General features: G+C 36.0%; 1 protein-coding gene across 3 annotated transcripts in view; it reads left to right on the top strand.

The window, feature by feature from the left end:
- ST8SIA1 (ST8 alpha-N-acetyl-neuraminide alpha-2,8-sialyltransferase 1) overlaps positions 1–26375 on the top strand; it is a 146865-nt gene that overhangs the window by 71408 nt on the left and 49082 nt on the right. For 2 of the 3 annotated variants that reach the window (XM_033117715.1, XM_033117716.1), the window contains one exon: positions 16006–16098. In XM_033117715.1, the coding sequence (XP_032973606.1) occupies positions 16006–16098 (93 nt within the window). Of the gene's footprint in view, positions 1–8713; positions 8824–16005; positions 16099–26375 lie in introns of all 3 variants that reach the window. The other variant, XM_033117717.1, reaches the window with a different exon arrangement.

The following is a 26375-nucleotide window of genomic DNA, read 5'->3' as shown; positions in this document are numbered from 1 at the left end:
TAATAGTCACATGAATGATGTTATATTTGGCTTCCAGAGGTTCTATGTAGAATAACAGATTATATGTTAAAAATACATAATACTCCTTGGAATACTCAAGTGTTATTTTTTTTATAATGGATTAAGGAAAAATACTAATAGGGAAACGGTACCCATATATAAATATTCACATTATTCAATTTCCAAAGATGCATCCTGTGCACAAAGAACATTAATATTGCATTTATCTTTTTTAAATCCCAATTTTATTAGTGGAATGGGGAATACAAATCTGAGAAGCAGCTTTCTGAACATTTGTTTTCATGGAATTGAAGAACAGTGAAACTTCTGAATGGTAGGGATGTGCAAATATTCTATAATTAGTACTTGTAACTAAACATCCCCAGGCAAAGTTTTGGGTAATGGTTTTTGAAGGGTTCAACAGTTAAATATCTGTAATGAGAAGCATTTGTCTCTGAAGTAAATTACCAGATATTTTCATCATAAAAATGCTAATACATGCAAAGTAAAAAAAAAAAAAAACAGCTGAAATTTTAATTTGGACTTCCAAGGGGCTAGTTAAGTGACTGAAAGAAGCAAATGCATATTCACTTATTTACTGGAAAGGACCAACGCTGCTTTTGATTCAACTGCTCTTGTCATTATTTTGCCTGTTTAGCTGGGTGCTATGCGTACTTGGAATTCACTTGTGGGAAGTTGCCATCCTTGGTTGAAATAAAAAGGGGGAACAGAGATAAAGAGATGTTCATCTGAAGAATATCGGTAAAGGGTTAGGGGCCTCATTGGTGCACTGGTTAGAATGTAAGTAGGTTCTTGATCAGGGCAGTACAATTAAATATGTCAAGGAGTGCATAATTAGATGGGAGGCTGAATGGTGTAATTGCGTTCTTAAGAGGGGGCTGTAATTAGATGTGAGGCAGGCGGTATATTTATATGCCTAGGTTGAGGATATAATTAACGTATGGGTAAGAAATTAAATTATGTGTGTGGGTGGAGCATAATTATGTGTGGGAGTCCACGCAGGTATGTGGGTGAGGGTACATAGAAACGAATGGGTCCTGCTGCAATTAGATGTGTGAGTTCATGTTCTTATGGACAAAAACTTGAGAGAGTTTCATGAATAAGGGCAAGCATATGTTTTGACATTGTGATTCAAAGCAGCTGGCATATAGTGACAGCTTTTCAGGCCATGCTGAAGGGTTGCAAATCAAAACCTCTGCTTTTCCAGTAAGACTTGAGACCCACATCTAACACTGATGTTCATTCCTTTTCTGAATAGTGGCACTCGATGGTGCTCTAAGTACAGAAGAGGCAGTGATTTTGCTAGCTTTAAAACACAACTTCTTGGCAAGGAAGACTAACTTCTCCTTCCTATCAAAGAGGAGAGTTTGGAGGGAGTAGTGGGGCAAAATAAACAAACAAAGAATTTTTCTTTAGATTGTGAAGTGTGAAAATAAAAGTGCCAACTCTTCTAGTTCAGAGTACCAGCATAAAGTTCCTTGTGTAACAAAATCAGCAAAATTAGCTTGAAACCTTACCTTCTTTTTTTCTTTAGCTATGAAACAATGTTTATTCAAGAAATATTTGTGGCATTTCTCCTCCCTCACCCCTACCGCCCAAGTGTAAAAGCGCCACAGCAAGAAATGTAAGATACGGATCCAACCAGAACAGGGAGTTACACTAGAGGGAAGCTAGAGGGTGAAGAATGTAGAGCATAGTAGGTGCTAAAGTTATTCAGTGTATCTGAGCAATTTATATTGAAACAGTGAAGTATGGTGAGAGCTATAATAATTGATGTATCCTGTATTAGATTTAAAGCATGGAGTCTTTTGTTGTCATCTTCAAAACCAAGAGAGCATTTAAAAACACAAGCTCGTTGCTTAGATAATTTCTTGAAATTAAACATTAACTGGCCACTAGTCTGCTTAATCTGATTTAGTCTATTAATCAGTTCTCACAGAGCTGTGTGCCTCAAAGCCTCCTCCCATCTGTTCAGGACTTAGATTGTTTTTAGCAGAGGTCCACTATAGGTAGGATCCTAATGGACTGCTTCTGGAATTCCAAACTTTTCGGCTTCATTGTGAGCTCAAGAAGCCTAGATTTAAGATTAATTATTTTTCATAACCTGGATATAGGGACATTATAGCCTGCCTCCGGATCTCTGCTCTTGCTCTGTAATGATTCCATAGAACATTTTTTCTTCTTCGATTCCAATTTTACGTCAGTGCATGATGCTAGTTTTTTTACATTGGAGACATGCCTCAAAGCTAGTCTCTTTCAAAGACTATTGTAACTTAATGTGTAATCACAGGTGCTTTTACTAAAATGTTGTATACTCCTGTGAAAATAGTTATCACAGCATCGTTTAATCTAGTTCTCTATCTACTAAATGGCTTATATTTTTCTTTTTCTCTATGCACCTCCTACCCACTCCCCTTCTCCCAAGGCAAACTCAAAATCAGTCTAACACAGTGATTGATGGTGGTGAACTCAGTTGCTTTTAGAGCTAGTGTAATTTTCAGTCAAGACTTCTAATTAAGTCTACGGAATGGAAGATCAGTGGGCATGATCATGCTGGTGGTTGAGGTCACTGGCTCTTAGTGCTTTGTTGTCTTGTACGGATTGCATGTCTTCACGAAGAGGAGGAAGAAGTGAGGTATCGGGCTTTGGAAAGTACTCTGGTAAATAATACTTCACTCACTTAATTGTAAAAACCTTTCTAGGATGCTCAGGGGCTGTTTACATACGGCACAAAAAAAGGGGTTTAAATTCTTCAGATTTTAATAATATTCTTCCAGAAGTCACATTGTCAACCAGGAATACTTTTGCAGTTAGTATTAGTAGTTTGTTTCCAAAAAAAAGGTCTTCTAGCCTGTAACAAGTCTTTTTACCCTCATTTAAGCCATAAAACATCAAAGACCCTAATTTTTGTTTGTCTTTTCTTCTAACCTTCTTAAGATTATCTAACAGGCTGGAAATCTCAACTGCTTTTCTTAACGCCTAAAAACTTCTGATCTCAGAGAGATATTCCCTAACCCTAAAGCACTCTTCCCTTTCCTATCATGTTTGTTAAATTCTATTTTTCCTCTTAGAATGTGAGCTCCACAAGTGGGGTACATGTCTGTTTTGTTCTTCAGCACATTTCTCTTATCCATATCAGCTCCTGGTCCATTATAGGTGCTCCACAAATAGTTGTTGAATGAAAAGGGAAGTTAGGCATTAGAATTATTTAAGGAGAGGCACAGGAAGCGCAGGCTATGGATGATGATAAGGATAAAGGATATCTCAAAAGCAAGATTCTGAATGGCTTTATGAATCGACTCATATTTTAGATAGTGATGGGGTACATGTTTGTTCTTTGAGTTTGGGAATTAAATTATACATCCATTATGACAGCAAGGAAATGCCACTTTACGTTAGGCATTGCTAAAAGTAGATGTTCGACATAAATATGCTGACTAAATAATTTATTGAGCAAATTGTTGGTCATCTGACCTACGCTTTGTTTAGATATAGAAAGTTGAGCAAAAAGATATGATACCTGTAATGATTCATACACAAATGTACATTTAAAAACTCATTAATTGACAGAAGTAGTCGATGACCCTCAAAGGGCCAATGATGAAAAATATTTTGTTCAAAATCTATATAAATTTTCAAAATTAAAAGTATCTCACACAAAGATAAATGACACAGTGGTCTCACAGTATAATAATAATTTTTCCGTATAAAATTTAATTTCATAGTGTATAGTAATGTGCTAATTTATATTGATATGGGACGTTAGAGTTTCTTGATGCTGTTCAGTACCTCATCTTATTTTAATTCTTATAATTGTACTGGGAGATGGATGGGATAGTTATTACCGTGCTTGACTTCCAGTGAAGCACTGAAAGTTTGAGGTGCCTGGCAAACCAGTATCTGAATCTAGATAGTTGATATAATATGGTCATTAAGGAGATGGCCATTAGCAGATGGGCACAGTGATAAATAAAAACATTTGGACAAAGATCCATAAAATGAATTTGTGGTCAAGCAATATTTTGAGCTCATTGCTATAGTCAATCTGCCTAATTCATCCTTTTATTTAGAGTTGTGTTTTTTCAGGTTAACAGGAGGAGTGTTATAGTGTACTATGTTTTCAGAGCCAAGAGATATTTACTTGCATGGATGCGTAAAGATACATTTGAAAAGAAAGGATGCAGTGTCTTATTAAAAATACTTCTTGCTACAATCGTAATATTCATGTGTAAATTGATTATCAAAAGTTCTATGTAATATACCTCAAAATGAGAACACCTTGGTCGTACATTATTCTGGTAAACATTGACCATTGTCAAGTTGAGATATTCTGTGTTCTAAAGTGGAATAATGATATTATCTCAATTGATTAAAAAGAATCCCACAGTGTTTTCTTAATTACATTTTTTCTCTCTGTAAATCTTTAGTGAGCTCTTATTGTTCACTGATGTATTACCAATGCCCAGAAGAGTGCACTTCGGCACTCAAGAAATATTTATTGAAATGAAATTGCTTGTGTGAGGGCTAGCAGTTGACCAAATGAAGAAGTAACAAGCAAATATTACTAGGAAATGTCAGAAATGGCTTTTTTTCCTTCATTGGGCTTTTGTTGGAGGGCTTTAAAAACTTTTTTGTAGTACATGGATATAATAGTTAAGTGTTATAATAATAAAATTATTCCAATTGTTTAAGATAGAGTTAGATAAGTCACTATTTTACCATGTTGTTCCCAAACCCATGGAATCTAGGTATTTCACAGCTTGAAAAAGTCAGTAAACTCAGCTGGAAGGAGGAAAGGGATGAAAGAGGGGAAGGAAGATGAATGGATGACACACCAGTGGCTCGGCGAGATGCCTTACATACATCATCTCATATAATCTCGTAAAATCCTATGCAATTTTATCCGTCCTTTAAAGACAGGAAATGGAACGCCAAGGGGGCCTGACAGCCTGCCCCAGAATCCCACAACCTGAAAGTTAGGAGGCAGAGTTTGTACAGGTTTATGTTGCTTCTGTTGCTGCCACTTTCCAGATCTGCTTATTCTGGGCCCAGATCTTTACCTGGAAACCTGGGATGCCAGTCAGTCTGGTTCAAGAACCTCTCTAACAACAAATGCTGGGGTTTTAAGTTGCCTTTTACAAAACAAACTAAATGTTAGTTGAAGATGAATCAGCCCACACTTTTTATATAAACTACAGTATGTTCAAATAGATATGCAAATATACATGTGTAACTCACTGAATCAGATCAGTCTTCTGTCTTCACTGTGGAACCAAATTTGTTCCTGTTAAGGTTACCAGTGACCTCAGTGTTGCTACGGTAAATCCAGTGGCAATTTGCAGCTGTTTTCTTACTTAATGTATTAATAGCATTTAATATAATATTTTTTCACTTCCTTCTTCAGACACATTTTTTTACTTGCTTCCAGGACACCACACTTCGCTGTGTTTTTCTCCCATTCCATTGGCTACTCTTTCTTAGTTTCCTTTAGTGATTTCTCCTCAGACTCCTGAGGAGTGCCCTAGAATTTAGGCCTTACATCTCTTCTCTTTTCTGTCTACATTCATTCACCAGCTAGTCTCCTAACTTTAAATACCTACTGTACGATGATCACTCCTAACTTTCTATCTCCAGGAAAGATCAGGTCCCTAAGTGTATCCTCATATATTCAGTTGCCTACTTGAGACATTGCTGCTTAAATGTCTAAGGGCATCTAAACAGTTGATAAACCATTCCCCTGAAACCTACTCCTCTTGGGTTTTTTTTTTAATTAAAATTTATCGGGGTGACAGTGGTTAGTAAAATCACATAGGTTTCAAGTGTACAATTCTGTAATACATTATCTATGTATCACATAGTGTGTTCACTACCCAGAGTCAGTTCTCCTTCCATCACCATATATTTGACTCCGTTTACCCTCATTTACCACTCCCTTCTCCCCCCTTACTCTCTGGTAACCACTAAACTATTGTCTGTGTCTATGAGTTTGGGTTTCTTTCTTTGTCTTGTTCCTTCTTTGTTGCTTTCAGTTTTATATCCTACATACCAGTGAAATCATATGGTTCTTGACATTTTTCTGTCTGACTTATTTTGCTTAGCATAATAATCTCAAGATCCATTAAACTGAAACCTATTCCCCTTGCACTCTTCCATATCCCAATAAGTAGAAAGTCCATCTTTACCATTGTGCAAGCCAAAAACGTTGGCATGATTCTTGATTTCTCTCATTTCCTCTTACCCTATTTCCATTGCATCAGCAAATCTGGTCAGTTCTTCTTCCAAAATATCTCCAGAATCTGCTTACTTCTGACCACCCTCACTGCTATCACCCTAGTCTAAACCACCAAAGTCTCTAGTCTTGTCACAGGAAACTCCTAACTGGTGTGTTTCTTCCTGCCCATTACATCATACAGCTTATTCACACAGCAGCAGAGTGATCGTTCTCAAATATGACACGTTGTCACTCCTTTGCTCACAATTCATTGACTTGGTTCTCAGCTTAGAATAAAACTCAAAGTCTTTACCATACCCCACAAGGCCCTACAGAATTTGTTCCCCAACCTCTCCCCCGGCCCCAGTTATTTCTCTGGTCTCCCCTCTTACTTCTCTCCCTATTGCTTATTCATCTCCAGACTCAATGGGATCTTTGCTCTTCCTTTCAAATGCCAGGAATGTTCCCTCCTCAAGGTCTGCATCAGCAGTTCCCACCAATATCTGTAAGGCTCACTACCTCATCTCCTTCAGGGATTTGCTTACATGTCCCCTTTGAGTTTTTCCCTCACCACCCTATTTAAATTGCAATTCCTCCTCAGAAGCATTTCCTGATTCTCTAATGACAATGATTTCTTTCTCTCTAGCACCCATGACACCACCTGACATATTGTTCCTTTTACTCATTTATCTCAATTTATCATCTATTTCCCCACTAGAATGTAAGTGCTGTGGGAACAGGGATTATTACTTAACTCCCAGTCACCTAGGACAATGCTTGGAACATAGGAGGCACGTAATAAATGCATGTGCAATAAATGAACAGCTAATTAGAGCATAAATACCTAAATCGACATCGAACAAATTATAGATCTAACTAATGTGTGTCTAGTGTGGATTTCAAACCCTCCTCTCAGGAGTGACTCAGAAAAATGCCCTATGTCATTCTGGATCACCCTGGATGTGTTTGAGTGCTGGCCTCTGCCCGTCCCTCCTCTATATGTCCTGCCCTGGACGTCACTGGACTGGTCTCTGTTGTGGTCATGCAGGGAATTCTTAACTCTGTTGGCAAATGCTTAGATTTCACATTTAGGTACTATATCTTTATCAACTATATTTTCGTAGCTCTGGTTATTCCTTTTACTTACTAGAAATCAAGGAAGTGAAATTTTCTTCTTATGCCACAGGAAGTGCATAAGTAACCTCAGTTACTAAATGACCAAAAAGATTCCTGTAACTTTTTCTCTGGTTTGATTATTTTATGCCTATATAAGGCCCTCATCATATACATTCACGTATTTATTTCATTTATTCTTTTGGTATAATCCATATCATTTACTTCAGATTCATCCAGGATGGCCTACTTAACATCAGTATAGTTATTTTATGTACCAGTTATATGTAGTAAGGTCTTTGCCCAAAGAACTCCAACCGTTGTGCATTGTTTCAGCAGGCAGGAAATTCTGTACCTGGTGGTTCTTGCTGATCCAGCTAAAAGAGGCCGAATGACGCATTTCACTTTCAGGGGCCATTGCTGGGTTTTGATATTCCCTGTACTATAAATAGCACTTCAGGGAACACTGAGGTACAGTGAACATTTTTTTTGCAGTTCAGCTCAATGTTTGCAGAAAGAAAGTCACATGCTGTCTGGTTCAGCACAAGTCACTTGCCCCTCAGTGCCTCCTAAGTTCTAGACAGACCCACCCAGAGTGTTCAGTTGCTCATAAACACAGCATTTGCTCTCAGCATACTTTTGTGCCTTTGTTGATGCTGCTTTCTATGCCTGGCAATATCCTGCTTGTCCTTTAAAATTCAGCTCGAGTGAGAAAGCTTTCCTTGAGTCAGCTTGGCAGAAATACCTTGTTGCTCTTCTGCAGGATTCTCCACAGCATTTGGAACATACCTGTTCTACAGCAATTTTAGCATTACATTAGAGTTGGTTACATAAGTATATATGTTCGCACCCTCCTCATGTCCCACATTGTGAATGCTGAGGCCCGTGATTTCTGTATCCTTTTATCTATCCCTAACAGTTAGCATAGAAAACCTTCAGCAACATTTGTTGAGTGAATGGCTGATTGTATGAATGAATGAAATTCCGTTCAAATAGGGGAATAGGGTAGGATTCCTTTGCGTTTGTTCCCAGCTTAATGCCTTTAAAAATAATTCTATGCGTAGCTTGGATTTTTCTATTTTTCTTAGGAGACACCCTCTACTATGTGCATGGACAGTTTCACACTTTAGAAAAAAAAAAAGAAATGTTATATTTAAATAAACTTCAGGGAGTTAAAAAGTTTTTTTCTTTAATTTCAAAGGAACAATCTAGTTTTTTTCCTTATAGACCTCTTTCATCTCTCTTTCTACATGCTCTCTTTGCTCTGCCCAGTCTTCAAATTCCTCCAAAGGGTCTGCTGTAAACAATGATTTTGTGAGCAGTTGTTTGTTCTCTGCAGTGAAAACCCGCCTTGTTTTCTGTTGCTAGGCAACCCCATTCCAGCTGCCCTTGAAGAAATGTGCGGTGGTGGGAAATGGTGGGATTCTGAAGAAGAGTGGCTGTGGCCGTCAAATAGATGAAGCAAATTTTGTCATGCGGTAAGAGACAGCACTCACAACGTGGCCTCGGCCTTTTCTCCTTTTACCCCCGCCCCCCCCCCCCCCACAGCTCTGGAGCCTTTCAAAACTAGTCACTTGTAATTAATCAGTTGTAGCTGCTCTTTAGCTTCCCTTCAAGTTCATACACAAGTGGGTTCGGGAGAGGGCCAGCGGGGCAAGGGAACATACCCAAAGAAAGTACAAAGCTGAGAAAGTCTCATAGGTTGTGGGCAGACCCCACGAGTGGAAACACACAGATTTTATCTTAGGTTACATATTTGGGTGATTCAAACTTTAAAAATTGTTCTGAAGACTGACTGTCTATGAATAAACATTTTAGCTTATTCATTTCATTCCACGCCCTTTTATTTATTTTTTACAAAAACATTTGTGAGTAGCACGTGGGACTGGAAGAGAGATTTGATCTGTGCCTGACTAGGAAAACTGGAAGGGAGGAGGGGAATAAATTTTGAGCAAGGAAGAAGCTTGGAAAGAGGACTGAGCAGAGTGATGATGTGTACGTCACTTCCAGTGAAAACAAGAGGCTTCTGCAGTGGCATGTAAAGGAACTGCTAAGACACTCTCTAGCCAAGGGCAGAGACCATCAAACTGTAGTGGCACCAACCTGTACTATTTGGTGACTTTTACCAGAAATGAGGACAGCAAGTGATTGGATTGACCAGGTTTCAGATTATCTGGGTGAAAGGGAAGAAGGATGGAAGAGATAATAATATGGAAGGTCCTGGTTAGGGCGTGTGTGAAGTTAGAGACTTTGAAGTCTAAGCTGGACAGGAAGTGGGCCTGAAAGGCATGAAGGAGAAAGGAAGGGAGCCTAATGGAGCCAAATGATAGTCAGAGTCTGGAGGGAGTGGGTGGAAAGGATGAGGGAGAAGTGGAATAATAAGAGCTAAAGTCAAAGAATGGCCTGCTGGAGTATATGATTTTAGAGCTTAGCTTCTCCGGAGATGCTCAGACATGTTGTAGAAAAGAAGACATTTGTTACTGAGGTAATGAAGGGAATTTGAGGCTGGACTGTAGAGACGGTCTTTCAGTTGGGCTCTAAAGTCTCACTGAAGTGGGAATGACTATCAACCAGATGACAGAAGGCTCCGGGGCCAAAAAGCAACACGAAAGATAGAAAGCTGAGCAAAGGAGAGAGGGGAATTTGTTTTTTGAGTTCATTTTTAAGGATAATAGGTGATGGTCTAAATGGCAAAATGTAGCCAAGAAACACTGAACCACCTCTGAGCTCTGAGCTAAGTGGAATAGGGGAGAGTAAAGACTATTTCAAGGGGAAGCCATGTACATGGGGGAGGGCCTAGTTCTCTCTCAGAGAATGAGACTTGGGCTTATTGAAAGCCTGTAGCAGGATGAGGAGGTCCTTCTAGATCCATCTTTCCTTCAGGGATATGCCATGCCTTAGTTTTTCTAGTGTAAGACTGCATTTTCCTCTCCTCTGCAATTATTATTTTTCTGGCAGTATATACAAACAGTAAAAAAATGGAGACTATAAAAATATAGTTCTCTGCATTCAAATCAATATAACTTTTGTGTATTGAGCACCTTCACTGTATTGAGCCTTAGCGGATCTTGAAATGGTATATTGACCGATTCTGTCATGGGCTTAGAACCTGCAGGTGTGCTAGTGCTATGATGGGGCTAATTCAGAGACAGAAAGTGGAGGGAGGCAGGACTTTCTGAGGAAAAGCCGGTGTCTGGGCTCTGGGTGCAGGAACAAGACTTCAGTGTAGGAAAGACACCAAGACTTCAATGTAGGAAAGACACCAACCGTTGCCACAGTGTCATGATCCATGGGAGTGGTGTGAGGTGGGGCTGGAGACATATTTGAGCTATAGGAGTGGATACAATCACCTAAAGAGCATAGATAGAAGAGAAGAGCAGAGACCCAGTGCCAAATTCAGGCACTCATTTCAATACGTTCAATGTGTTGGAATTAAGTAGTCTACGAAGCCAGCAAAGAAAACAGAGATATAGGAGGACAGGTCTTTGCCACAAACTAACTCTGTGATCTGCAGTGAGTCATTTTGCTTTTGCTGGAGCTCAACTTTATAATCTGTGTGAGGAGGTGGGAGTGAACAATTCCTCAAGCCTTTCTGCTGTAGAAACCCTGATTCTGTCTGTGATTATATGAATGCTATATGATTGTAACACAGTTCATGTAATCTAGTTTAAATTTTCAAATTGTTCTCTATTATAAATTTATTTGCTCCTTCCAAAAACTATGTAAGGAAGAAGGAATGGATAATATTATTCTCACAGATTCAGGGAAGTTAAGTGACTTCAGGAGGTCTTAATGCAATGTAGACGGAGGCAGTACAATGAGTGTGTTCTTACCTGATAACTGAGTGCGTTTGTGTGTGTCTCTACATTTAGAAAGATGGATATTTTAAAGGTAACATGTGGAAGATGAGGACTAAGTATTATAGGGGTTTATCTATCTAGTGGGGCCACATTGATCATAAATAAGACTAAGTTTGCATTGTATGCAATCTGGAGTTGATATATTCAAGGTCAGAATTAATGAGTTCTTGTGATTAGAGTGCCCAGCATTATATTAAGCATGATGTTCATAGAAGGATGAGGGCAGCGAGGATTGAAAAGAATTTTCAAAGAGGTAGCATCACAACTAGAGCTATGTGTGCATGTGCCTTTGATTTAATTTCAAAAAGAGTGCTATTTTCATAACACATTTGAATTTTGTTTTTTAAAAAAACCCTATTTATGGTTTACAATGTGGAAGTAATTAAATGTTGATAAACTGTTTTAAAATTATTTTATTTGACCATTTATGGATCTATTTATAAATGGCTGCTTAATACACATATTTTGAGCACCCTTACAAAATTGAGATAGAAGCTCGCTTATATTGAAGATTAAACATTTAGTGAGTACATATGATTAGAAAATACATGGTATGTTTGGTTCTAAACTATAGGGGGCATGGACAGGTATAGTGAAGGAGGAGATCCAAAAATGGCCTTACCAGTACAGTGACATACCAGATTATAGTTCAAAATGTCTTCCAGGCCTAGGTAAAGCAATGCCATAATTTTCTTTGTTTATACATTTTCAAATACATCTTTTAATACTAAAAGTCAATTTTCCATTTTCAAAGTAAACATTCATTCTATAACCAAAAACAACACTTTAAAAATAATATTGAATAAAATTTATCCGGAAGGTCTATAAAACAGAGATAAGAATGATTGCATCTTGGAGAGGAATTGGTTGGTTCAGGGACATAAGTGAGGGCAATGTAATTTTGTTGCCTTTGAATTATGTTCAAATCATGTTTTGCAAACTTACGTATACATAAAATTTGAAAAGTAATTTTGTGACTGTTTTTTTCTATTTAAAGATTCTTCTCCATTAAGCCTATTCCCCACCCACCTCCACTCCCCAAGTCAAAGAAAATGTTATTAAGAAAATTGTACGGAAGAGAAAATACATTTACAGTATTTACTGAAAAAATTCACTGTGGACCTGCACAATTCATTTCTGATCAGTTCTGTGATCACATCTTTTAGGATCATGAGCATAGTTACTAAGATGCTTTAGCCATTAATATGTGTTAATTGTGCCAATAATCAATAATGCAAAGTTTGAAATACTTTTATACAATTATGCCGTATTAGGAATAATTTGACTCTATTAAATGTGCCTTTTATGGACATCTATGTAATTGTCAATTTAGGAGTTGAGGAGCTAAAATTATAGTGTACTTTTTCTAAGAAAAGAGCTACAGGGAAGTGTCACAGAGATTTGTACTTAAAAAGAAAGTTTACCTAGAAGAACTTAAAGCAAATATTCACACCAAAATATAATCTCATTATTTTCCAGGAATGCATTTGTAAAATATTATCTTTATTGTTTTAAGCATTTCCCTCTGCTGTTGGATTTGACAATCAATACCTGTTAGGTTCTCTTGAGCTTTTACTCTGTGGTAGGTGGTAGGAAGGAACCTAGACATATGAACCATGGAACTACCTACAAGGAACACAAAGGAAAACAAACTATTTACTCATGAAAGACAGTTTGTTTCAGTTAATAGTGACAGAGCAGGTTGACAGCAGTCCCTAGCAATATTCAGAGTTTACAGTTTTAATGTAAACTGGTTGCTTCTCAAATGTTACAAAGGAGCATCAAGATCAAAGCTTTTTCGAGAGACAAATGTCCAAATTTTAGCCTGTGTTTTATCCTGGAAGTCATCTTTAACCTTTCAAACAACAGTCAAATCACGAGACCACTGCCAGATAAACCTTGTTGTTAATTCATAAGCTCACTCCTTCACAAGGGTCCTCAGAAACCACATGGGATGTGGTGTAACCACTAGACTGGAGACGGCTCCAGAGTAGGCTCTGCAACTTGGCTTCTGGGCTCCCCACAGTGCCCACTGTGTTCTTAGTGGACACGCAGCAAAAGTCACTAGGTAGCTGACTAATCTGTGGGTAGCTTCTAGAACAGCCAGTATCTCATTACCAAAGAACACATGAAAGGAAGATTCCAAATCAACTGAGACAGGTTTCTGCCTAGGATGTCCTTGATGTGGTAGGAGTTACAGAGTAAATACAAGGCATCAGGGAACTTGAGCAGATCAGCAGAGTTGGTACCCACACAATTGCATGTCCTGGGGAAAATTTATTGGTTGGGGAACTAGCAGAGATGTTAATGTTTGTAAGATCTCTTTACCTACAAATAATCGATGCTTTAGTTTGTTGAAGTAATAAAAAGTTAGAGATGCCCTGATGTAGTAGGAGTTAAGTTAGAGATATGGGTGGAGAGGAGAAGTTAAGACCCAGGACTCAGTAATAAAAAGAAAAAAAGAAAGAAAGAAAGAAAGAAAAAAAACCTAATGGAAACTGTGGACTCGTTTGGGGTTGTCATAAATAATCAATGCATATTTATTATATTTATATGCTATATCTGATATGTGATATTTTTGAGTTTTTACAGTGTGTGAGACATCAAGGTAGGGCTGTTTATACATTTTTTTCCTTTAATCTTTACAAAAACCTAATTAAGAGAGGAAAAGTCACTATTCTCATTTTGTGTAATGGGGAAGCCGAGGCCAGGAAGATGAATTAACTTGTCTAATGTCCCACTGGCAGAAAGCCATGGGGTTTAGATTTGCAGTTGCCATATTTTCCATTGTAAACATTCATAAGACTCTGTGGCCAAGGAAAGCAATCGGGAAAGGGTGGTGGTGGTGGTGGTAGGGGCGGTGGTGGTGGTGGTGGTGGTAGTGGTGTGTGTGTGTGTGTGTGTGTGTGTGTGTGTGTGTGTGTGTGTGTGTGAGAGAGAGAGAGAGACAGAGAGAGAGAGAGAGAGAGAGAGAGAGAGAGAGACCTATTTCACCAAGAAAACATCACCTATACTCTTTCCCTTGGCTGAACCAGGATGGTGGAGAAGCATTGCAGTTTTTCAGAGGACGTATCATTATGACTTCACCAGTAGTCAACCCATACATTGGTCATGCACCCAAAAGAAGAACATATATTGATTTAGGTGGCAGAGTTTGCACTGAAAGTACTATTATAATTTAGAATTTGGGAAAAGAAAGAAAAACACAAACAAATACAATTCCTCCCTGTCTCTTCAGGTTTATGAGTATGCACAGGACACTGTAGGTCCTGTGTCCTTGAGTGTACCACACTCTCCTAAGCTCAAATTTCAAGTCTAATACTACCTGTCTTACCACCTGGAAAATATTTTGAATGGAATAAATTCATTCTAGTCGTGTCTCTTTCCTTTCATAGATCGCTTACCTCTCTAGCTAACACTTTTTTCTAAAACAGGACTAATTTTTATGACAGCGTTTTTTCTTTTTTTCCCTATAGAATACAATCAATTTATAGAAAACAATTTATGTCACTTAACTACTTGGTGACTCACATCTTTTTTTTTTTTTTTTTTTTTTTTGACTTTAAAAAAAACTAGTTTCAGGTGTACAAAGCAATGTAATAGTTAGTCATTTACATCCCACACAAAGTGATGCCTCCCCAAGCTACTACCCCTCTGACATCATATATATCTGTTACAATACCATCGACTATCTTTCTTATGTTGTACTTCACATACTACATATACATGTGGTCTGACAATTAAGTTGGTGAACTCATCCTAGAAAAAGTGCTACATACCTCATTGCTGAATATCACTATGGTCACCTTCAAAGTACTCCCCATGGGAAGCTATGCACCGACGCCAGTGCCACCTTTCAAAGCAATTTTGAAACTCTTTTTCTGGAATGACCATTAGAGCTGTAGTTGTATTACTCTTGATGTCCTGAATGTCATCAAACTGTCTTCCTTTCAATATTTCCTTTATCTTGTGGTAAAGAAAGAAGTCATTGGGGGCCAGATCAGGTGAGTGGGGAGGGTGTTCCAATACAGTGATTTGTTTACTGGCTAAAAACTCCCTCACAGACAGTGCCATGTGAGCTGGTGCATTGTCGTGATGCAAGAGCCATGAATTGTTGGTGAAAAGTTCAGGTCATCTAACTTTTTCACTCAGCCTTTTCAGCACTTCCAAATAGTAAACTTGGTTAACGGTTTGTCCAGTTGGTACAAATTCATAATCCCTCTGATATCAAAAAAGGTTAGCAACATCGTTGCAACAAGTTCATGAACTTAATTGTCAGACCGTGTGTGTGTGAGTGTGTGTGTGTGTGTGTGTGTGTGTATTTAACTATAGTTGGCATTCAATATTATTCTACTTCAGCTTCAGATGTATAATGCATTGGTCAGGCATCTACACAGTCTATGAAGTGATCCCCTGATAAATCTAGTGCCCATCTGGCACCCTACATAATCTTTACAACATTATTGATTATATTCCCCACACTGTAATTCATATCCCCACGACTACATTGTGACTACTAATTTGCACTTTCTAATCCTTTCACCTTTTGCCCTACCTCCATCCACCTCCCATCTAGCAACCATCAGTTTTTTTCCCCTATATCTCTGAGTCTATTTCTGTTAGTTACATTTGCTTGTTTTGAAGATGCTGATAGTCATCTAATGTCTATTAAAAGGGAGAGTAATGAAAACAGTTATTTGTGATTTGAGCTAGATTTAGTAAAATTCCCATTTGTCATGATAACTGACTTGATTTAAAAGTAGGTAAATCGTTCTAAAACGTTTGTTCTTGTTTCTCTAGATGCAATCTTCCTCCCTTGTCAAGTGAATACACTAAAGATGTTGGATCCAAAAGTCATTTAGTGACTGCTAACCCCAGCATAATTCGGCAAAGGTAAGAGTTTATGACTTCTGTTGGTAAGTAACTGAAGAGAAAGGAAGTTGAAGTATTCAGCATTTTAAAGGCAGTTAGCGTGACTCAGCTTGGGAAACAAAAAAGTAAGCCATCTGGACTGGCAGGAAAGGTGAAGATGGGAATTGTAAATAAACTAGGCAGGATTATGGGAATCCAAACACTATTTTATACTTCTTCTTGCATTCTGTTTCTTCCTTTAGAGAAGGTAAAAATAATATGAGGATGCATTGTTTGTCTCAAAGAAGCAATACAATATCTTGCTTACTCATTACTACCATTTTGTAGTTTGTTGGCTTCAGTCCCAACTCCTTGATTGGCATTGATTGGTAAATTGCATTAATGTCAGTTTTATTAAGAATAAAAACAAGAAATGACCAATTTACTGCATATGCCTGCCTGAAAATAATAACATTGCCAGAATATACAGGAAAATATGATATGATATTATATTACATTATATTCACTCAAAATTGTGAAAGCAGATGGAAAATTCTTGCTCTAGTGTTGATTCCAGAAATCTTGGCAGCTACCGTGGAAGCTTCTGGGGTCAGGCTCTAGATGAAGTCCATCAGTAGGCTATCAGCTGTTTTTTCAAGGACTGTTCATTATGGAGAATGACTCAATCTCTGGGAAAGGAAGAGTCAAACATCACCTTTAGACTCTCCTGTGTAGATAACAATTAAGATTGAAATATCCAGACATTCTGGGCTCTGGCATTTGTCACCTAAGGAAGTCCTATTCAAGTAAACAGCACTCATATGTCACTTTATAAACAATGCGACACTACTTCTTTTAATTCCTAAGTAAGTATTCTCATAAAATAGATGTCTAGAAACACAAACCATTTTTAATTTTGACAGATATTATGAAATTACGCTTCCAAAATGTGCCATTTACTTTGTCGTCAGTGATGGAAAAGACTACTTATTTCCTAATACTGGAAATGACGTTACCTACTACTTATCTTTTAAATTTTGTCAATTTGTTGGGTGAAAAATGGTATACTATTTATTTGCTTAATATGTGTTTGTTTGTTTTATCTGAATACAAAGAGGGCTGAGTGGGTATTAGCTATTAGTATTTCTTTTTCTGTGAATTGCCTGTTTGTATTTTTTTGTTTATTTTGTGCTTTTTTTTCTTTTTTAAAAAATACTTATCTGTTGAGTTATAGGAAGTCTTTGTATTATAGATATTAAGCACTTGTTTGCTATATATGTAACAAATGTTTCATTTTAGTCTGTTACATATCTTTTAACTTATGTCCTATTAGAATTTAACATTTTTTATGCAATGAAATTGTTAGTCTTTTCCTTTGTGGCTTCTTTAAAAAAAAAAAATCTTTCTTTGGATGATATTCCTTATTCAGATCACCTCCAATGAGAAAACATTATACTGTATTTTTCTAGTACATTCATAGTTTAATTTTTCATATCTAAAAAATTTAGTCCATGTGAATGTATTTATTTTTATAACAATAATTTTGTTTTTCAACAAAAAAATACGTTCATTATAAGAATTTAAAACAAAATGGTACAAAGAAACTAAAAAAAAGAATCACCCCAAACCTCACCATTGCAAATAACCATAATTAACATTAGGTAAACTTTTTCCACATATTTCATATATTCTTCAGAACTTTGACGCTGTTGTTTCATTATCTTCTTACACCCAGTATTGTCAATTAGAAGTCTGTTTTGTTCGAGGGAAACCTTTCTGTCCCATCTCCATTTAAAGCTTTTACAATTTTTTTTTGTTTCATTTAAATTCAGATAGTTTACCAACATATATCTTAGAGTGGGTCTTTTTAAATTAATGTTGTTTAGCACATTAATGAGAGGTTCTTTTAGTTGGAAGACTTGAGGGTTTAGTGGTTAAGAGTCTCTACTCTAAAGCAAAAGGATTTGGGTTTTATTTCCTATTTGCCCACTAACCAGCTGTGTGAGGTTGGCAAAGTTATTTAACACTTTCTCCTTCAGTTTTCTCATCTGTAAAGCTGGGATAATAATACTTATGTAATAGGTTTATTGTAGGGAATTACACTACATATGTGTGTATATGGATATATGTGCATATATGTGTTTGTATATATCACTATATATTTTAGTTATATATAATGCTTAGAACAGCGTCTGTATATTGTAAGCTCTATATAAGCATTAGCTGTCATTAGTATTATTTTTTAATCTCTGTGAACATTCTCTCTCTTATGTGTGTTACATTCCATTGAGTTGGCTCCAACTTCTGGAGACTCTATGACTGAGTAATATCCACAATGTCCTGTCCTCAACAGCCCTGCTCAGCTCCTGTACATTCAGCCTATGGCTTCTGTTATGAATCAAATCCATCTCATATTTGGTCTTCCTCTTTTCGTGCTCCCTTCTATTTTTCCCAGCATTATTGTCTTTTCCAATGAACCCTGCCTTTTCTTGATGTACCCAAAGTTGGACAGATTAGACAGCCTCTCTCTTATATGTCTGATTATTTCCTCTTCTCCATTGTATTTGTTCTCTCTCTGGTTCTCCTATTATGTAGATATTAGGATTTCTAGATCTATTATCTATGACTTCTAACTTTTTTCTTGTACCATAAAGTCTTATGTATGTGTGTATATATTGTGTCCGGAGAATAACTCCTTTCAGCTCATTAAATCATATTTCAGTTGTGTGCATTCTGCTTTATAGTCTGCCATTTCCGTTTTTAAAAATCATCTTTTTATTTTTTGTAAGTCTAATTATTTCATTTTCAAAGCACCACATTCTTTTTCATGGATGTGATGTCTTTTTAAATTTCATCAAGACTTAATGGACTTAAAAGTTTTGTGTTTTTTTCTATATTCCAGATTATTTCTTTTATTTTTTGAATTTAATGCTGCATATATGATTTGACTTTTTCAAAATTTGAATTTTAGTTTTCTGTTTATTTATGTATGATGACTGGTATCAGTGAGTATAGGTATATTACTTTCATAATAAACAATTAGTTTTTAAAATGTCACGGAAAACCAAAAATGCCAAATTTGTGAGTAAATTAAATGAATGACCAGAGATTAGCTTGATACTTAATATTTAGTGTGGTTTGTTTATGTAGCTGATGTAGAATGAGAAAATAAAACTGCACTTTCTTATAGTTTAGTTATTGACTCTCACTCAATTCTTGTATATATGTATGTATGCATGTATGTATGTATTTTTCAGGGGGTCTGATCAGGAAGATGGCAGAAAATCATAAATGATGATGATATTTCTTTAATTCAATTAAGTGGGTTCGGATTCTGGGAATCCTAAAAATGTACAGTTTTTATATTTGGGATGAGTTTATCTCAAGTTCAAGAGAATGAACAAAGGGGAAACAGAACTTACAGAAATATCTTTTTTTGATTATTTAATAAAAAAGTCTTATTTTTAAATAATTACAGATTCACAAGAAGTTGCCAAAAAAGTATGGAAAGTTCCTAGGTACTCTTAATCCTGTTTCCCCCAATGGTACTATCTTGCATAACCATAGTATAATACATTAACTGTTATTTTGAGTTGGGAATAAAAGAACTTTTAAGAAGGAACAAATGTTATTGTGAGGGAAATGAGACACTCAAGGGCAAAGGATTCTGTTTTCCTGTCTGAATATGTGGAGTAGCTGGTAAGATTTTAAAAGGAAGTTGAAAAAGAATATTTAAAGCAAGAGTTACAGTAAGATAAGATATAGAGAGACTGAGATGGTGTTTTTGAGAAAAATTATAAAAACTACAGGAGAAAGGAAAGGGTAAAAAATTAAATAACTATTTATGAGGAAAAGTAAACCTGTTGGTTAAGAGTTAAGTTTAATGTGAAGAATTAATACAAGGAAAACAAGAATCATTATGATTAATATTGGTCAATGTTTAGTCAACATTTCTATATGCCAAGTTATGTGCTGTTTATATGCATTGCCTCATTTAGTTCTTGAAACAATCCTAGTAGGTAGAAAGGATTTTAATTTGTGTATTTACAGAAAAAGAAGATGTGGTATTGTAAGTTTAGTCACCTCTTTATTCTAGTTGCTGGTACTTATTCTGGGACTTGACCAAGACATGTCTCAATCCAAAGCTCCTGCTCTTAACCAGTAGTCATCACACCACCTGATCTTTCCAGGTGATCCTTGCATTTCACAAAGAGACAATTGAGTTTTCACAAGTGATAAATTATTTTGGAAAAGTGAGTGAAAGTTTTTGCACTTAAAAATGTATTCAATGTAACAAGATTTGGGGTACAGTCCAGTGTATATAACCATTCCATTTTGTGAAATAAGGAAAAAATATACCATTTACAATAGCATTAAATAACATGTTATATAACAATTAAACAAAAAATCAAGCCCTCTACAGAAAAATTATGGAATTTTATTGAGACAGCGCAGACAACCTGACTGAATTTACTGATAAATCACGTCCGTAACTGAAAGAGTTAGTAAAGGCATCAGTTCTACCCAAATTGATTTATAGATTCATTGAAATCCCAATAACAACTCCAATAGTGAAATATGTGTATAACTTGACAAGTTGATTCTAAAATTTATGTGAAAATGCAAAGAGCCAAGAATACCAAAGAAGCTCTTGAAGAAAAAATTGGTTGGAGGAGTTGCCCTACCAGATATTAAGACTTATAAAGCTGTTATAATTAAAGCAATGTGTTATTGGTGCAGGATTAAACAAACTGACCAATTAAACAGAATAACGTCCCTCAATCAGATCCAAATATATATATAGATCCTTAATATATGACAGAGGTAATATTGTAGATTAGTGATAAAAGGACAAACTTTTTAAAACGATATTGAGAGAGTTAAGTGCTTATATGGGAAAAAATGAAGGTACATCTCTACCTCATACCTTATACTAAACGTAATTTCCAGGTGGTTAAGATCTACATTTGAAAAGCAAAACAAGAAAACATGTAGAAAACAACATAGGCCTTGTGATTTCTTTAATAAATAGCACTAATTATAAGGGGAAAGACGAATAAGTTTGATTTATTAAAATTAGGAACTTTTATTCATAAAAAGACATGGTAAAAGTAGAGCAAATACAACCACGTTGTAGAAGAGGACAACTGACAAAGGACTTATATTCAGAATATATGAATGATTCTTTCATATTTAACTTAGAAATAAATTAATTAATGTGAAAAATAGAAATCCCAATAGGGAAATAAGTCAGAGTTGAAGCAGACTTCAAAGCACAAGTCCAAATAGCCAATAAATGAATGAATATATGCTCTATCTCATTAGTAATCAGAAAAATGCAAATAAAAATCTTAATGAGATATCATTACATATCCATAATGTTGGCAGAAATTATTCCAACTGTTCGTGAGGATGCAGAGCAACAGAAAGTATTATGTATGCTGGTTGGAGTGAATATAGCTATTAATACAACCACTTTGGAATGCATTTTGACATTATCTAGTAGAGGTATTCATACCCCAGGCCTTGGCAGTTCTATTCCTAGGACTATACCCTACAGAAAAACAGCAATGAGAAATGTCTAATTGTTTATAGTAGCTAAAAACTAAAATAGTTGATTGTGCATCAGTAGGAGGTTGAATAAATTGGGATTATGTTCACGTAATCGAATGCTTTATAGCAATGAGCTATAACTACTCACAATAAAATGGATGAACTTCGCAAACCTAATGTTGAGAAAAAGAAGTGAATTATAAAAAATACAGTAGAATTCCATACAAAGGTAAAAATACAACTAATTACCAGTATGGTTTGACACATACATAGCAAGTAAAACTATGAAGAACAGTAACTGGTCCTTCTCAGGGGAGGGTGTTGGATTCAGGAAGTTTTTATTTGCACCTCGTACTCTTCTCTTAAAGCTGTGCAAACCCAAGATGTTGGCTGTGTCTTGCATTTTCATGTGACTAAAAATTAAATTCATTGGGCAAAGCTATGCGGTGGAAATGCTAAGTACCACTGATTTTCATAGCTGTCCTTACAAAGCTTTGATTCTTATAAAAAATATTCCATTGAGAATTATAAGCAGTGTGATTTTTCACTATAAATTTCTCTTAGAAAATATCAGTATCAAGATAAAACAAGTTTGAGCAAAATATATATGAAGCTCACACGTGATTATGGTAGCAAAAGTAAGGTTACCGAACATTATTGATGTATTTACAGAAATTGCTACAGCGTTTGTTAGGATATCTTGTTTACAGTGCATTCTTTTTAAAAAATATCTTTATTGAGTTATAACTGATATACAAAAAGAACTGCACATGTTTTATGTATACAATTTGATGAGTTTGGGCACATGCATACATCTATGATATTGGCACCACAATTAAGGTACTAAACGTCCCTCCCTCCAAGTTTCCTTGTTTTTGTGTCTGTATGATAAGAACACTTAACATGAGATCTACCCTCTTAATAAATTGTCGTTCAGTGGGTATAAAGTACATTCCTCTTGACAACACCTACAGCAAAAAGATTAGTTGGGATGTGTGGGACACAGGTCTGCAGTCACATTCATCCTCTGCTTGCGTTTCTATGGGCTAGGAGAAGAGAGGTTATTCTAACATGGCAGCAGAGTCTGTTGGATCCTCAGTTGCCATATCCTCTTCCTTTCTTTGCTGGGTTTTATAGGTGGATCCGTTGATGGGGTTACCCTTTATCAACACACCGGCTCTAACCTATTGGTTCTCAAAGGGTATTTTTGTTCAAATACCCTTTAAAAGAATATTTTAGATCCATCATTATTTCCTTGATCATTTTAAAATTATCCATTTTTTTGACATGAAGCTAAATTGTTGCCAAGTATGTATTTTTGGTACATTATATATTGTGCATGTGCTTTGAATATATAGTGTCAAAATTTCAAAAGTACAGATTTAGCTCTTCTGGTGTTACATGTCCTCATAGCAAAGTCAGTGTTCTTTGTCAAATTAATTCATTGAGTTAACTTTCTGTCCAGAAAAGGCTACCTTTTAATTCCAGTAAGTGTTAAAATGTAACCGCGTACAATCATCTCACTTCTGAATTCTAATTATTAAATAAATAAGGCGTGGGAATTGCCAAGAGTTTGCCCTCTGAATAAAATAAGGTACAGCCTTTTTCTATTTCTTATAAAGATCTTTTTGCTTTTTCTCAGGGGACAGTCCCTCAGGAGCTGTGTATCTTGGAAATGTTTCTTCTCTTAGTGGACTGGTGGTTTTTACACTCTGGGGAAATGCATCATTGTATTATTTGGGATAATAAGAGGTTTATCCCTTTCTTCTGTAAAGAGGAAAAGGCAAAATTATAAAAGTAGAGTTTGGAAAAGAGATAGTTGTCTAGACTGTCAGATTAGTCTCAAGCAAATAAGTTTTAGAAAAGTGTATATGTGGAAGTTGAAGATTTGGAAATTCATGGGGGAAGAGGGAGATGAAAATGGGAGCGTCACAAGAACAAAGTTGCAGAGGCACTCATTCAGCAAGTAAGTTTTTTTCTCTCTCTCTTTTTTAAAGTATGTAAGTATTATTGGTACACAATTTTATATTGGTTATATTAGTTTCAGGACCGACCCATAGAACAGAGACCAAAAGGATGATTACAGAAGGGAGAGGGTGGGCGGATGGGTGAAAAGGGGAGAGGAGTATCGCAGTAGTATTGTGATAAATTTTCACAGGGACAGATGCCTCCTAGAATTAGTGGGCTGGTTACATTGTAAGGTACAAACACGTCGAATCCGCAAATACTTTTTGAAATCTGCTTGGGATAGTGGATACAAAGTTAAATGAGACACAACTCATACCCTGAAATTGCTCATAGTCAGCAGATATTCCCATGGTTTTAGGGTCTGTGGAAGGGCTTTAGGGGTTCCCTGAACCCTTTCTGAAATGTATACAGAATTTTCATGGATGTACATGTATGTATTTTTAATCAGATTGTTCCATTACTCAGAAAAGGTTTAAAATCCACTGGCTCAGACTGAGTCATATGGTAGCATGATGTAAAAGTTGAGATTAGAGTACTCAAAGCTTGATTCTCAATTTTTCAGTAAAACTGAAAATGCAATTAGCCGTTTGGCCCATAATAGGAGTTCATTATATATTTGAGCAAACAATTGTTAAAAGATAAAAACTGGAACTTAATTGATTATCCTATTATGACATTAAGAATTCATTTTTAAATGTTGAGGCTCCAACTTGGGAACGATTGTTATTTGCAGCCACTAAAAGAGCAGCAGGATTCTGAACATGTGTGTTTCATGAAGGCATATTAGAGACAATAGTATAAGTGTGAGCTGCTTGCTGTCAAGAATCTTTTTTCTGTGCTCGCAAGACCGCAGCAAGTTGTTTGGCATACAGGACATGCACAGTATATGTGAATGGAATGAATGAATAAGTAAATAAATATATTTAAAAGTTTCCTCCAAAATGAGTTTCTGGTTTAAATTAACTTATAAAAGGAAATTTAATGTCTTTTTTTGGTGTCAGTCACAATGCTTTTATGATCTTAAGCTGAGGAGGTGAATGTTTTAGTAACAGATATTTCAAAGAAGTATTAGTAGAATGTGTGGCTGAGAAAACTTGGTTACCCCTTTTATTTTTAAGTTGACATGAATTAGGAACCAAAAAAGCTTAGAACAAATAGAGTATAAATCGTGGTGGAGTTAATCTTTTAAAATTTGTACGTGTGTAACTTTTAATTCACTGGGGAGACTTGATATGAAGCTCCGACATTATATTGAAGTTCCTAATATCCAAAGAGTTTGGATAGTCTTTCCCATACAAATGGAAGAGACTTTATCCAATGGTTATTGCCTCTAATTTTACTAAAGGCAATTGGGAGTTTGGAGATATTACTAGGGAGAACAATTATTTATTTTATTTGTATACTTTAAAAAAAATAATTTAAGTGTTGAGGAAAATAAGTTTGGTTCACAGATTATAGAAGTTTCTTTTTAAAATTCTATATGACTCATGTCTCAGCTTATGTTTCTAAAACTTCCATTCTATTTTGCAGGTTGACTCTCTTTCTTCTCCAAAATCAGAACAGCTTATCAATGTTTGCATCAAGGCTTGGCAGTCATTGATAACTATTCTGTCTAACATCTATCATCATATAAGGGAATTGGAAAGCAGATGCTAAAACTGGAACTAGAGAGAGCAAGTAGAAGATAGAGAAGAGATGTCTCTAAAGGGTGTAGATCTGTACAGAGTTTGTGTCTGAGCTGTAGTATTACATAGTGGTGAAGAACAGTTTTTGGCTTTAAACAGATTTGTGTTCAAATTCCAGTGCTAGTGCCAGTAAGTGCTTCTACTTACTAGCTATGTGACTTTAGTTACTTAACCTCCCACCTATCAATTGAGAATAAAATTATTTACCTTGATAGTTGTTGAAAGATATAAATGAAATAATGTAGCTCTGTCCAATAAAAACTACTCTGGGTGATATGTAGAATAGCTACTCAGGAGGACTCTCCTTTTGGAATACATTTTGTTCTTGGAGAAATCATATTTTTAAATGCATTAATGGGCTCATTAACTTTAGGGAATCTCCAAGGATACCTACATACTTATTCCCCAAACAAACAGAAGCACACACACACACACACACACACATACACACACATCATGGACCTAAAACCATACCAAGCACTGAAACTAAAATTCATATATCAAAGCTGAGAACAGGAGACCAAGCCCTGGACTTGCTGTGTTAATGTGTGCCCCATACTAAACCCTGATAAGGACCTAATGTGGTCACAGGTCATTAGCAGCCCTGGCTTCCAATAGAAGCAAACACAAATTTCGTCTAGAGGAAAGCTCTCAAAATTTTCATATATCACTTTCAAACAAATGTAAGCTTATAGGCAAACACTGAAATTTACACAAACCATCAATATTGAGAGTCCTCAGACACAAAAAACAAAAATTACAGATATAAATGCCTGAAAATATATTGGAATTGTTAAATGCAGTATATGACTAAGTATGAAGACTTTATAGAACAAAATAAGTAAGAACAAGTCAATAAGAGAATATAAAAGTTAACGAGGTAGCCTTGAAAAAGAGCCAAATAGTACTTTCAGAAATGAAAAATATAATTGTTGAAATAAGCACACACCATTTTAGATACAACTGAAGAGAGAATTGGTGAACTGGGAGATAGAGTAAATAATTTTCCACATACGAGGATATAGAAAATATGAAGACAAGACAAAGAAACATAGAGGACAGAATGAGAAGGACTACGGTAAAGTGGAATTGTGGAATTGTAAAATAGAGGTA

Source organism: Rhinolophus ferrumequinum, chromosome 10 (genome assembly GCF_004115265.2).
Source record: "Rhinolophus ferrumequinum isolate MPI-CBG mRhiFer1 chromosome 10, mRhiFer1_v1.p, whole genome shotgun sequence".
Classification (NCBI taxonomy): domain Eukaryota; kingdom Metazoa; phylum Chordata; class Mammalia; order Chiroptera; family Rhinolophidae; genus Rhinolophus; species Rhinolophus ferrumequinum.
This window is presented reverse-complemented; position numbering and strand designations above follow the sequence as displayed.